At 45.2% G+C, this 15,262-nt stretch overlaps 1 protein-coding gene across 1 annotated transcript in view; it reads right to left on the bottom strand.

The window, feature by feature from the left end:
* Window positions 1-2,148: 2,148 nt before the first annotated feature.
* The window catches only part of LOC127924867 (disrupted in schizophrenia 1 protein-like), a 106,952-nt gene continuing 93,838 nt past the window's right edge, over window positions 2,149-15,262 (bottom strand). Inside the window, exons 14-15 of the mRNA XM_052509515.1 lie at window positions 3,417-3,580; window positions 2,149-2,227 (exon numbers count right to left, since the gene is read on the bottom strand). Coding sequence (XP_052365475.1) covers window positions 2,149-2,227; window positions 3,417-3,580 — 243 coding nt within the window. The remainder of the gene's footprint in view (window positions 2,228-3,416; window positions 3,581-15,262) is intronic.

The following is a 15,262-nucleotide window of genomic DNA, read 5'->3' as shown; positions in this document are numbered from 1 at the left end:
GAGGCGGCAGGGCAGCCTAGTGGTTAGAGTGTGGCGGCAGGGTAGCCTGAGTGGTTAGAGTGTAGAGGCGGCAGGGTAGCCTAGTGGTTAGAGTGTAGAGGTGGCAGGGTAGCCTAGTGGTTAGAGTGTAGAGGTGGCAGGGTACCTAGTGGTTAGAGTGTAAAGGGTAGCCTAGTGGTTAGAGTGTAGGAGGCAGGGGTAGCCTAGTGGTTAGAGTGTAGAGGCGGCAGGGTAGCCTGGTGTGGTTAGAGTGTAGAGGCGGCAGGGTAGCCTAGTGGTTAGAGTGTAGAGGTGGCAGGGGTAGCCTAGTGGTTAGAGTGTGGAGGTGGCAGGGTAGCCTAGTGGTTAGAGTGTAGAGGCGGCAGGGTAGCCTGTGTTAGAGTGTAGAGGTGGCAGGGCAGCCTGGTGGTTAGAGTGTAGGCGGCAGGGTAGCCTAGTGGTTAGAGTGCAGAGGTGGCAGGGTAGCCTAGTGGTTAGAGTGTAGAGGCGGGCAGGGTAGCCTGGTGGTTCCAGTGTAGAGGCGGCAGGGTAGCCTAGTGGTTAGAGGTAGAGGTGGCAGGCAGCCTAGTGGCTAGAGTGCAGAGGCGGCAGGGTAGCCTAGTGGTTAGAGTGTAGAGGTGGCAGGGTAGCCTAGTGGTTAGAGTGTAGAGGCGGCAGGGTAGCCTAGTGGTTAGAGCATTGGACTAGTAAAATAAAGGTTAAAAAAAAACAGAAGATATTTTACTTCCTCCTTTGGTCCTATGGGTACATTCGTAATGGTCGCCAGTCTATTCATGATATTTCTATGGATCTTACCACATCCCCAGTTCCTCAACTGAAGACATCGACAAAGTATCAATTTAGCTTCACCTCTCCTCTGTGGCACTGCACTGAAGAAGTCATATCATCCACTAAAACACTCAATTCTGGCCTCCCGAGTGGCGCAGCGATCAAGATACTGCATCACAGTGTTGCAGTGTCACTACAGCCTGGGTTCGATCCCATAGTCCCATAGGGCGGCACACAATTGGCTATTTAGCGTCGCTGTAGGTTAGGGAAATGTTTGGCGGGGGGTTTACTTTTCTCATTGCACTCTAGTAACTCCTTGTGGAGGGCCAGATGCCAGTAGGCCGACTTCAGTTGAACTGTGTTCCCTACAACACATTGGTGCAGCTGGTTTCAGGTTAAGAGAGCGGTGTTAAGAAGCGCGGCTTGGCGGGTCATGTTTCGGAGGACGCATGACTTGACTTTCACCTCTCCCGAACGTTGGGGAGTAGCAGCGATGAGACAAGATTATAATAATGACATTGGGAATAAAAGGGAGTAAAAATTAAAAGAAAAATTACAAAAAAAAACTACAAAGCAATCATAATGAGTATATAAACAATTAGCATCACACACACACGACTTTGGTTAGCATTTAGCATCACACACACTACTGTGGTTAGCATCACACACACACACACACACACTCCTGTGGTTATCATTTAGAATCACACACACACTACTGTGGTTCGCATTTAGCATATTTTAGAAGAGTGTTGCAGAAAACAGAAAACACAGAAACACTGTGGGATTCTGCTGTTGGTCCATTCTGTTCTTCACTACTGTCACATATTACAGCTGGAGCTGAGGTCGTATTGGAGTGACCCCATATACATCAACATCATTACTATTAAAAAGCTGTTAGGTCTGTTCTGATTCCGATAAAATGTTGAGAGGAAACCAGCGTATCCATGTCTTCTAGCAGTAACAACATTTTGTTAAGTCTGTTATCTGCCTAAGGCACTGCTGTGTTTCAGCCTGGTTTAACTAACTAGAACAGTCCAAAATATTTAGAAGATTTTTATATATATATATATATATAAATAAAAATCCACTGTTTTTCTCCCCCAAATCAAACTTGGACATAACTGCTATCTTAAACATATTTAGAAATGACTAGATTTGTATCAAAGTGTCTTCCCATAATATATAAAAACTGATAGTGGTTTATAGTCCAGTCTCTCTGGAATTGTCCAGCAACACAACAGAGTCTAATTGTACAGGAGATGGAGCTACAGCTGATGTCAACCTCTCACAGAGTCTAATTGTACAGGAGATGGAGCTACAGCTGATGTCAACCTCTCACAGAGTCTAATTGTAGAGGAGATGGAGCTACAGCTGATGTCAACCTCTCACAGAGTCTTGCAGGTTCATGGGGTTAGAGGTCAGCGGTTTGTCAGAGGACAGCCACCAGAAAGGGTCTCTGGGATGGTCATAAAACACAGGAGAACCCCGAGACCCCCGTATCAAATCTCCCAGCTGTCACTGAAATACTGGTCTTCCTCCTCCTCCTCCATGATCTCATTATCTTTCTCCTCCTCCTCCCGCCTCCTCATCATTAAGCTGTGTCAGCATGGTGTGTAGAGTAGCCTTCACCTCCTCACCTCCTGCTCCAGGGACTGTGGTGTTGTGGTTAAGGAATAGAACATAGCTGATATACTTACACAAAAACACACTCCCTTCCTCCTCTGAGCAGATTTAGGATGGAGGTGGACATTGTAATATCCATGATAATATTCATGCCGACTCTGATCAATCTGCTGGAGCTGATGACAATTCATCACTTTCCTTCTTAATGAGGAGGCTGATTGAATAGAAAATATTAAATGTTTTTCTCTCTCTGCTTCTCTACAATACATAGTTGTTAAGATAAGGGAAGGTAATGTGTTAACATGTAGGAGAAACCTGCTTCTAGGCTCATCGACCTGCACGCCGCCTGACTACACTTTTCCCACAGTCTACCAGCCCCAAATGATCCTCTGGTTCTTCTCTGTAGAGTGACAGAGTGGTCAGAGAGAACCACAGATACCCTGTCTAACTAGCTGAGCCAGTCAGACAGACAGACACACACACACAGACACAAAAACAAACCCCCTCTGGTAACTCACACACGCCCCCTCTGGTAACTCACACACGCCCCCTCTGGTAACTCACACGCCCCTCTGGTAACTCACACACGCCCCTCTGGTAACTCACACACGCCCCTCTGGTAACTCACACACGCCCCTCTGGTAACTCACACACGCCCCTCTGGTAACACACGCCCCTCTGGTAACTCACACACGCCCCCTCTGGTAACTCACACACGCCCCTCTGGTAACTCACACACGCCCCCTCTGGTAACTCACACACGCCCCCTCTGGTAACTCCACACGCCCCTCTGGTAACTCACACACGCCCCCTCTGGTAATCACACACGCCCCCTCTGGTAACTCCACACGCCCCCTCTGGTAACTCACACACCCCTCTGGTAATCTCACACACCCCTCTGGTAACTCACACACCCCTCTGGTAACTCACACACCCCTCTGGTAACTCACACACACCCCTCTGGCAACTCACACACACCCCGTCTGGTAACTCACACACACCCCCACACACACACACCGTACAGAAACAGGTAAAGGATATGAGTGAGATCCTGGTCTTTGTTCTGTATGGCTGTCTGGAGGTCATCCTCCAGAATCAACAGCCTATCACTGATCTCCTCACACTGGTCGGTCAGCTCTATAGTCAGGTCTGCTGTTAGCCCTGCTGCTTCACTGCCACTGTCCTCCTGAGAAAGAAAGATAGAGAAGGTGAGAGAGAGAGGACAGAGAGAAGGTGAGAGAGAGGGGACAGAGAGTGAGGGACAGAGAGAAGGTGAGAGAGAGGGACAGAGAAGGTGAGAGAGAGAGGGACAGAGAGAGGGGACAGAGAGAAGGTGAGAGAGAGAGGGACAGAGAGAGAGGGACAGAGAGAGGTGAGAGAGAGAGAGGGACAGAGAGAAGGTGAGAGAGAGAGAGGGACAGAGAGAAGGTGAGAGAGAGAGAGGGACAGAGAGAAGGTGAGAGAGAGAGGGGACAGAGAGAAGGTGAGAGAGAGAGAGGGACAGAGAGAAGGTGAGAGAGAGAGAGGGGACAGAGAGAAGGTGAGAGAGAGAGAGGGACAGAGAGAAGGTGAGAGAGAGAGAGGGACAGAGAGAAGGTGAGAGAGAGAGGGGACAGAGAGAAGGTGAGAGAGAGAGGACAGAGAGAAGGTGAGAGAGAGAGAGGGACAGAGAGAAGGTGAGAGAGAGGGGACAGAGAGTGAGGGACAGAGAGAAGGTGAGAGAGAGAGAGGACAGAGAGAAGGTGAGAGAGAGAGGGACAGAGAGTGAGGGACAGAGAGAAGGTGAGAGAGAGAGGGACAGAGAGTGAGGGACAGAGAGAAGGTGAGAGAGAGAGGGACAGAGAGAAGGTGAGAGAGGGACAGAGAGTGAGGGACAGAGAGAAGGTGAGAGAGTGAGGGACAGAGAGAAGGTGAGAGAGAGGACAGAGAGAAGGTGAGAGAGAGAGGGACAGAGAGTGAGGGACAGAGAGAAGGTGAGAGAGAGAGGACAGAGAGTGAGGGACAGAGAGAAGGTGAGAGAGAGAGAGGACACAGAGAAGGTGAGAGAGTGAGGGACAGAGAGAAGGTGAGAGAGAGAGAGAGAGAGAGAGAGAGAGAGAGGGACAGAGAGAAGGTGAGAGAGAGGGTAAGATGGATATTTAAATTGGTTATATTAAAAATGTTTAATTTGATCCTGAGTGTAGGTTATTTCCTGACATCTGGAATCAAGGACTCATAAACCCAATCTTTAAGAACTGATACAAATTTGACCCTAACAATTACAGAGGCATTGGTGTTTATTTTTTAAATGTATTTTTCCTTTATTTAACTTGGCAAGTCAGTTAAGAACACATTTTTATTTACAATGACTGCCTAGGAACAGTGGGTTAACTGCCTGTTCAGGGGCAGAACGACAGATTTGTACCTTGTCAGCTCGGGGGTTTGAACTTGCAACCTTCCGGTTACTAGTCCAACGCTCTAACCACTACCCTGCCGCCCCCACTGTGTGAACAGTAACCTGGGGAAGGTTTTCTGTAGAATTATAAATGTAAGAGTTCCAAACTTCCTTAATAAGCACAATGTCTTGGGTAAAAGTCAAATTGGATTTATACCGAAACATCGTACGACTGATGATATTTACACCCTACACACCCTGATAGATTAACATGTCCACCAAAATAATACCAAAATATACGCTTGCTTTGTCAACTTCCAAAAGCATTTGATTCCATTTGGCAGACAGGACTGTTCTACAAGTTCTTGAAAGTGGTGTAGGGGTAAAACATATTTCATAATTAAATCAATGTATACTGGCAATATGCACAGCATTAAAATTGGAAAAGAAAAAAATATGAATTCTTTAACCAGGGGTGGGGCCTGAGGTTTGTCATGTCGTCTAGGGGGGTGGATCTTTGCTATAAAGGATCCCATTTGCCATTATGTTGGGACTCTCAACTTTTCATTAGAGATACTGAACTGTTGAAAGTCAAAATGCTATTGCAAATGCTTAATTATTATTAAAGGTGAAGATTAAGCATAACTCTGACTCGTGTGATTTGCTCTCTCATCATTTGGTAATTAAGGACATTTCCACGACGGGGATGGGATGTGAATCTTCACTCGGTGACCGCTCCTGACGACCTAGGTAATCGTGCACAAGGGATCCCTCAAACTCGGGATCTCAGGGAGACCACACTTCGGGAACGGAGGAGATGGACCAACCTAAGATCTGAGAGGCAGCGAGCCGAGTGGATACCACATCCCGAACATAGTTAAAAAAAGAAGAAAAAAAAGAGGTGAGATGAGCAAACCACATTTGAAGTTGAGTTGGATAGGACTTAGAGCTTGGTGAAGCCCTAGTGGAAGAAGGACCTCATTCTGTGTATCTGTGTGATTGTCTAAGTGACTCTCAGAGGTGGTGAATTCCAATTATTTTAAATGTGCTAGCCAGGTATGCATATGGGTTACTCTGTGTGAGTACTGTGTAGGAGCGTTCTGTGTGGGCGCGGTACTCTGTGTGGGTTACCTTTTTATGTTCTGATGTTCTGTGTGGACATCTGACCAGTTCTGTGTGGGTGATCAGTAAAATTCTGTGTGAAGTACTTAAGGAATTCCTGTTGTAACTGTTTTCTCTCCCTGTGTGTGTGGGTGTGTGAGAGAAAGTGGGAGTGAGATTGTGTGTGTGAGACTAAGGAGCCATGGGCACGAGTGCAAAGAACCAGGCATTCCGGACCCTCCTACTGGAGCCTTGAAGGTTATGGTAGATAAATGGGGTAGGGATATTCTGGAACAGGTACTTCTATGGCATAAAGAGGGTGGTTTTCCTTTGACAGGGACACTAAGTGTGACGCTGTTAGATGAGGTAAGACAGAGATTGGTAGAGAAGGAAGGTAAACTAGGAAAAAAGGATCAAATTGACTGGGTGAAATTCAGGAAATGGGAAAGGGAAGCTGACAGACGGAAGAAAAGACAGGACACATTTCGGGGAAAACCCTGTCAGAATATGGTAGTTCAGACTGAGGAAGGAGAAAAGAAGGGGAAAGATGAAACAGTGAGAAGGAATAGGAAGGATGATGATGACAGAGACTGTCCCCCTCCCTACTGTACTCCTCAAACTCTCTACCCAGTGTTGCTGGACCTCCCTCCTCCTCAGGCGCCTCCTGCTGATCCGCTGGATACAAGACCACTACAACCTGCAGCCCCACCCCCTGTCTCTCCCAACACCACGGTGATTGATCGTCTGGCACGGAGCCTGGCTGAAGTCCTGACAGGGTCTGGAGTGACTCCGGCCAGTCTCACTGGAGGCGCAGTGGGGGGAGCACGCCAGAAGGGAAAAAAATCAACAATCCTTTTCTCAAGGCTCCTCCACTCAGCTCCAGCTGACTCCCCCGTTGAAGGACCGTCTACGGACCAGGACGGAGAGGCGTGCCTCTACCCCATTCCCATACGACCCAGCATCCGACATGTATCATCAATACCCTCTGATGGCCTGTCCTAACCCTCAGCCTCAACCTGATGATGCTAATGCTGCTGCCGCCGCAGCATGGAACCCCATTGTGTATGTCCAGAGGACGTGGAGTCATGATGAAATCAAAGACATTGTAGAGGACCTACCAGACCCAAGTGAGGACGCTGTGAAATATTCTGCAGAGATGAGGGTATTAATGGGTCAGTACAAACCATCTTCTGCTGAGATAGCCCATATCTGTAAAAAGAAACTGGGACTCAGGTGGGCGGATGTACAGGGACAGTTTGATTGCAACTACCTGTGGGCTGAGAATGGCGCATATCAGGACCAGATAACGGCGCTGCTGGCCAGATTGTGGAGATGTATCCAACTAAGACCGACTGGACTGCTATCAGAGAATGCACTATGAAGGGGAATGCATCGCCAACTAAGACCGACTGGACTGCTATCAGAGAATGCACTATGAAGGGGAATGCATCGCCAACTAAGACTGACTGGACTGCTATCAGAGAATGCACTATGAAGAAAGATGAGGGCCTGGAGGCTTTCAGGAAGAGACTTGAGACCTGTTTCAGGCTACACAGCGGTATCAGACCAAACGAACACGCATATGGGGATCTACTGAAAGACGCCCTAGTGAGGGGTCTGACACCGGGCCTGGAGAAAGCTGTGAGGACTACCTGCATCAGTTGGGAGACTGAGCCATTAGCAATGGTGGTACAGCACTGCAAGCATGCTGAGAGACAACAAAGTACTCAGAAGGAAGAAAAATAAAGGAAGAAAAAGTAAAGACACAGAAACTACAGGCTGCTCAGATGACGTTTTACAAGGGAGCAGCCCCAGCAGGGACAGGACGAGGGGTGGAGTGCGCAGGTGCTACAACTGTGGGAAGCCGGGTCATTTTGCTGCTGACTGCTCTGAGCCAATGAATCCACAGAGGAACAAAGACAGGGGCGGACCGAGAAGAGGGGCCCGAGAGGAGGGGGCAAGAAGAGGAGGAAAAGGAGCACATGCATGGACAGCCCCATTCCAACAACAGCCGTGGCAGCCACCTCCCAAGCAATGGCAGGTCGGGCCACCTCACGGGGTCCAGCAACAGCAACAGTGGGGACCACAAGGAGTCCCTCCATGCAAAGGACAAACTGGAGCCTGGCAGACGGGGCCGTCGGCACAGACGACCCTGTACAATCCAGGACAGGGACAGAAGGAGGAGTATTGACATGATGAGAAGACAGGGACAGTTGAGCTGAAATCCTCAGAGCAACAAGAGCATTTGTTTTTAAAGTGTCACACCCTTCCGAGAGTAGAGCCAACAGTGGAGGCTTGCGTCAATGGTGAGTCATTCATATTTCTTTGTTGATACTGGGGCTGCTATGTCTGTCATTACCTGCAAGGCTATGATAAAACCTCCCATGTCTAATGAAATAGTCAAAACTATAGGGATATTTCTCTCTGAAGTAAAGTCTTTCTTTGTGTAAGTTCCTAAGACCTGTGGTTTGTCATGTCGACTAGGGGTGGATCTTTGCTATAAAAGATCTCAGTTGCCATTATGTTGGGACTCTCAACTTTTCATTAGAGATACTGAACTGTTGAAAGTCAAAATGCTATTGCAAAAGCTTAATTATTATTAAAGGTGAAGATGAAGCATAACTCTGACGGGTGTGTGATTTGCTCTCTCATCATTTGGTAATTAAGGAAATTTCCACGACAATACTGGCGTTTACCTCACCTCATTGGCTATCTACCCAGCTAGATTTCAAGAAGATCAGTGGTCATTGGGCAGAAATACAGTCAATCAACGAAGCTTCGCTAAAATTATTGGTGCGCAAGGTAGTCTGCTCGTCGTCTTCAAATCAGTTCACTTCGGTCAATACTCCCCGCAAAAAAAAAACAATGACGTTTGGCTGTGTTACAAACATCCAGGGAATGTACTGAAACCCACCATGACTAGATAAACATCCAGAGGAATGTACTGAAACCCACCATGACTAGATAAACATCCAGAGGAATGTACTGAAACCCACCATGACTAGATAAACATCCAGAGGAATGTACTGAAACCCACCATGACTAGATAAACATCCAGAGGAATGTACTGAAACCCACCATGACTAGATAAACATCCAGAGGAATGTACTGAAACCCACCATGACTAGATAAACATCCAGAGGAATGTACTGTACCATGAAACCCACCATGACTAGATAAACATCCAGAGGAATGCACTGAAACCCACCATGACTAGATAAACATCCAGAGGAATGTACTGAAACCCACCATGACTAGATAAACATCCAGAGGAATGCACTGAAACCCACCATGACTAGATAAACATCCAGAGGAATGTACTGAAACCCACCATGACTAGATAAACATCCAGAGGAATGTACTGAAACCCACCATGACTAGATAAACATCCAGAGGAATGTACTGAAACCCACCATGACTAGATAAACATCCAGAGGAATGTACTGAAACCCACCATGACTAGATAAACATCCAGAGGAATGTACTGAAACCCACCATGACTAGATAAACATCCAGAGGAATGTACTGAAACCCACCATGACTAGATAAACATCCAGAGGAATGTACTGAAACCCACCATGACTAGATAAACATCCAGAGGAATGCACTGAAACCCACCATGACTACATAAACATCCAGAGGAATGCACTGAAACCCACCATGACTAGATAAACATCCAGGGAATGTACTGAAACCCACCATGACTAGATAAACATCCAGAGGAATGCACTGAAACCCACCATGACTAGATAAACATCCAGAGGAATGTACTGAAACCCACCATGACTAGATAAACATCCAGAGGAATGTACTGAAACCCACCATGACTAGATAAACATCCAGAGGAATGTACTGAAACCCACCATGACTAGATAAACATCCAGAGGAATGTACTGAAACCCACCATGACTAGATAAACATCCAGAGGAATGCACTGAAACCCACCATGACTAGATAAACATCCAGAGGAATGTACTGAAACCCACCATGACTAGATAAACATCCAGAGGAATGTACTGAAACCCACCATGACTAGATAAACATCCAGAGGAATGTACTGAAACCCACCATGACTAGATAAACATCCAGAGGAATGTACTGAAACCCACCATGACTAGATAAACATCCAGAGGAATGTACTGAAACCCACCATGACTAGATAAACATCCAGAGGAATGTACTGAAACCCACCATGACTAGATAAACATCCAGAGGAATGTACTGAAACCCACCATGACTAGATAAACATCCAGAGGAATGTACTGAAACCCACCATGACTAGATAAACATCCAGAGGAATGTACTGAAACCCACCATGACTAGATAAACATCCAGAGGAATGTACTGAAACCCACCATGACTAGATAAACATCCAGAGGAATGTACTGAAACCCACCATGACTAGATAAACATCCAGAGGAATGTACTGAAACCCACCATGACTAGATAAACATCCAGAGGAATGTACTGAAACCCACCATGACTAGATAAACATCCAGAGGAATGTACTGAAACCCACCATGACTAGATAAACATCCAGAGGAATGTACTGAAACCCACCATGACTAGATAAACATCCAGAGGAATGTACTGAAACCCAGAGGTACCCCACCATGACTAGATAAACATCCAGAGGAATGTACTGAAACCCACCATGACTAGATAAACATCCAGAGGAATGTACTGAAACCCACCATGACTAGATAAACATCCAGAGGAATGCACTGAAACCCACCATGACTAGATAAACCCAGAGGAATGTACTGAAACCCACCATGACTAGATAAACATCCAGAGGAATGTACTGAAACCCACCATGACTAGATAAACATCCAGAGGAATGTACTGAAACCCACCATGACTAGATAAACATCCAGAGGAATGTACTGAAACCCACCATGACTAGATAAACATCCAGAGGAATGTACTGAAACCCACCATGACTAGATAAACATCCAGAGGAATGTACTGAAACCCACCATGACTAGATAAACATCCAGAGGAATGCACTGAAACCCACCATGACTAGATAAACATCCAGAGGAATGTACTGAAACCCACCATGACTAGATAAACATCCAGAGGAATCTGAAACCCACCATGACTAGATAAACATCCAGAGGAATGTACTGAAACCCACCATGACTAGATAAACATCCAGAGGAATGTACTGAAACCCACCATGACTAGATAAACATCCAGAGGAATGTACAAACCCACCATGACTAGATAAACATCCAGAGGAATGTACTGAAACCCACCATGACTAGATAAACATCCAGAGGAATGTACTGAAACCCACCATGACTAGATAAACATCCAGAGGAATGTACTGAAACCCACCATGACTAGATAAACATCCAGAGGAATGTACTGAAACCCACCATGACTAGATAAACATCCAGAGGAATGTACTGAAACCCACCATGACTAGATAAACATCCAGAGGAATGTACTGAAACCCACCATGACTAGATAAACATCCAGAGGAATGTACTGAAACCCACCATGACTAGATAAACATCCAGAGGAATGTACTGAAACCCACCATGACTAGATAAACATCCAGATAAACCCACCATGACTAGATAAACATCCAGAGGAATGTACTGAAACCCACCATGACTAGATAAACATCCAGAGGAATGTACTGAAACCCACCATGACTAGATAAACATCCAGAGGAATGTACTGAAACCCACCATGACTAGATAAACATCCAGAGGAATGTACTGAAACCAACCATGACTAGATAAACATCCAGAGGAATGTACTGAAACCCACCATGACTAGATAAACATCCAGAGGAATGTACTGAAACCATGACTAGATAAACATCCAGAGGAATGCACTGAAACCCACCATGACTAGATAAACATCCAGAGGAATGCACTGAAACCCACCATGACTAGATAAACATCCAGAGGAATGCACTGAAACCCACCATGACTAGATAAACATCCAGAGGAATGTACTGAAACCCACCATGACTAGATAAACATCCAGAGGAATGCACTGAAACCCACCATGACTAGATAAACATCCAGAGGAATGTACTGAAACCCACCATGACTAGATAAACATCCAGAGGAATGTACTGAAACCCACCATGACTAGATAAACATCCAGAGGAATGTACTGAAACCCACCATGACTAGATAAACATCCAGAGGAATGTACTGAAACCCACCATGACTAGATAAACATCCAGAGGAATGTACTGAAACCCACCATGACTAGATAAACATCCAGAGGAATGAAAACCCCACCATGACTAGATAAACATCCAGAGGAATGTACTGAAACCATGACTAGATAAACATCCAGAGGAATGTACTGAAACCCACCATGACTAGATAAACATCCAGAGGAATGTACTGAAACCCACCATGACTAGATAAACATCCAGAGGAATGTACTGAAACCCACCATGACTAGATAAACATCCAGAGGAATGTACTGAAACCCACCATGACTAGATAAACATCCAGAGGAATGTACTGAAACCCACCATGACTAGATAAACATCCAGAGGAATGTACTGAAACCCACCATGACTAGATAAACATCCAGAGGAATGTACTGAAACCCACCATGACTAGATAAACATCCAGAGGAATGTACTGAAACCCACCATGACTAGATAAACATCCAGAGGAATGTACTGAAACCCACCATGACTAGATAAACATCCAGAGGAATGTACTGAAACCCACCATGACTAGATAAACATCCAGAGGAATGTACTGAAACCCACCATGACTAGATAAACATCCAGAGGACTAGATGAGGAATACTGAAACCCACCATGACTAGATAAACATCCAGAGGAATGACTAGATAAACATCCAGAAACCCACCATGACTAGATAAACATCCAGAGGAATGTACTGAAACCCACCATGACTAGATAAACATCCAGAGGAATGTACTGAAACCCACCATGACTAGATAAACATCCAGAGGAATGTACTGAAACCCACCATGACTAGATAAACATCCAGAGGAATGTACTGAAACCCACCATGACTAGATAAACATCCAGAGGAATGTACTGAAACCCACCATGACTAGATAAACATCCAGAGGAATGTACTGAAACCCACCATGACTAGATAAACATCCAGAGGAATGTACTGAAACCCACCATGACTAGATAAACATCCAGAGGAATGTACTGAAACCCACCATGACTAGATAAACATCCAGAGGAATGCACTGAAACCCACCATGACTAGATAAACATCCAGAGGAATGTACTGAAACCCACCATGACTAGATAAACATCCAGAGGAATGTACTGAAACCCACCATGACTAGATAAACATCCAGAGGAATGTACTGAAACCCACCATGACTAGATAAACATCCAGAGGAATGTACTGAAACCCACCATGACTAGATAAACATCCAGAGGAATGTACTGAAACCCACCATGACTAGATAAACATCCAGAGGAATGTACTGAAACCCACCATGACTAGATAAAAACATCCAGAGGAATGTACTGAAACCCACCATGACTAGATAAACATCCAGAGGAATGTACTGAAACCCACCATGACTAGATAAACATCCAGAGGAATGTACTGAAACCCACCATGACTAGATAAACATCCAGAGGAATGTACTGAAACCCACCATGACTAGATAAACATCCAGAGGAATGTACCCCACCATGACTAGATAAACATCCAGAGGAATGTACTGAAACCCACCATGACTAGATAAACATCCAGAGGAATGTACTGAAACCCACCATGACTAGATAAACATCCAGAGGAATGTACTGAAACCCACCATGACTAGATAAACATCCAGAGGAATGTACTGAAACCCACCATGACTAGATAAACATCCAGAGGAATGTACTGAAACCCACCATGACTAGATAAACATCCAGAGGAATGTACTGAAACCCACCATGACTAGATAAACATCCAGAGGAATGTGTACTGAAACCCACCATGACTAGATAAACATCCAGAGGAATGTACTGAAACCCACCATGACTAGATAAACATCCAGAGGAATGTACTGAAACCCACCATGACTAGATAAACATCCAGAGGAATGTACTGAAACCCACCATGACTAGATAAACATCCAGAGGAATGTACTGAAACCCACCATGACTAGATAAACATCCAGAGGAATGTACTGAAACCCACCATGACTAGATAAACATCCAGAGGAATGTACTGAAACCCACCATGACTAGATAAACATCCAGAGGAATGTACTGAAACCCACCATGACTAGATAAACATCCAGAGGAATGTACTGAAACCCACCATGACTAGATAAACATCCAGAGGAATGTACTGAAACCCACCATGACTAGATAAACATCCAGAGGAATGTACTGAAACCCACCATGACTAGATAAACATCCAGAGGAATGTACTGAAACCCACCATGACTAGATAAACATCCAGAGGAATGTACTGAAACCCACCATGACTAGATAAACATCCAGAGGAATGCACTGAAACCCACCATGACTAGATAAACATCCAGAGAATGTACTGAAACCCACCATGACTAGATAAACATCCAGAGGAATGTACTGAAACCCACCATGACTAGATAAACATCAGAGGAATGTACTGAAACCCACCATGACTAGATAAACATCCAGAGGAATGTACTGAAACCCACCATGACTAGATAAACATCCAGAGGAATGTACTGAAACCCACCATGACTAGATAAACATCCAGAGGAATGTACTGAAACCCACCATGACTAGATAAACATCCAGAGGAATGTACTGAAACCCACCATGACTAGATAAACATCCAGAGGAATGTACTGAAACCCACCATGACTAGATAAACATCCAGAGGAATGTACTGAAACCCACCATGACTAGATAAACATCCAGAGGAATGCACTGAAACCCACCATGACTAGATAAACATCCAGAGGAATGTACTGAAACCCACCATGACTAGATAAACATCCAGAGGAATGTACTGAAACCCACCATGACTAGATAAACATCCAGAGGAATGCACTGAAACCCACCATGACTAGATAAACATCCAGAGGAATGTACTGAAACCCACCATGACTAGATAAACATCCAGAGGAATGCACTGAAACCCACCATGACTAGATAAACATCCAGAGGAATGTACTGAAACCCACCATGACTAGATAAACATCCAGAGGAATGTACTGAAACCCACCATGACTAGATAAACATCCAGAGGAATGTACTGAAACCCACCATGACTAGATAAACATCCAGAGGAATGTACTGAAACCCACCATGACTAGATAAACATCCAGAGGAATGTACTGAAACCCACCATGACTAGATAAACATCCAGAGGAATGTACTGAAACCCACCATGACTAGATAAACATCCAGAGGAATGTGACTAG

The sequence above is a fragment of the Oncorhynchus keta genome, unplaced genomic scaffold, assembly GCF_023373465.1.
Source record: "Oncorhynchus keta strain PuntledgeMale-10-30-2019 unplaced genomic scaffold, Oket_V2 Un_contig_4690_pilon_pilon, whole genome shotgun sequence".
NCBI classification, from domain to species: domain Eukaryota; kingdom Metazoa; phylum Chordata; class Actinopteri; order Salmoniformes; family Salmonidae; genus Oncorhynchus; species Oncorhynchus keta.
Note: the sequence above shows the minus strand (reverse complement) of the source record. Positions and strands in the feature narration are given on the sequence as shown.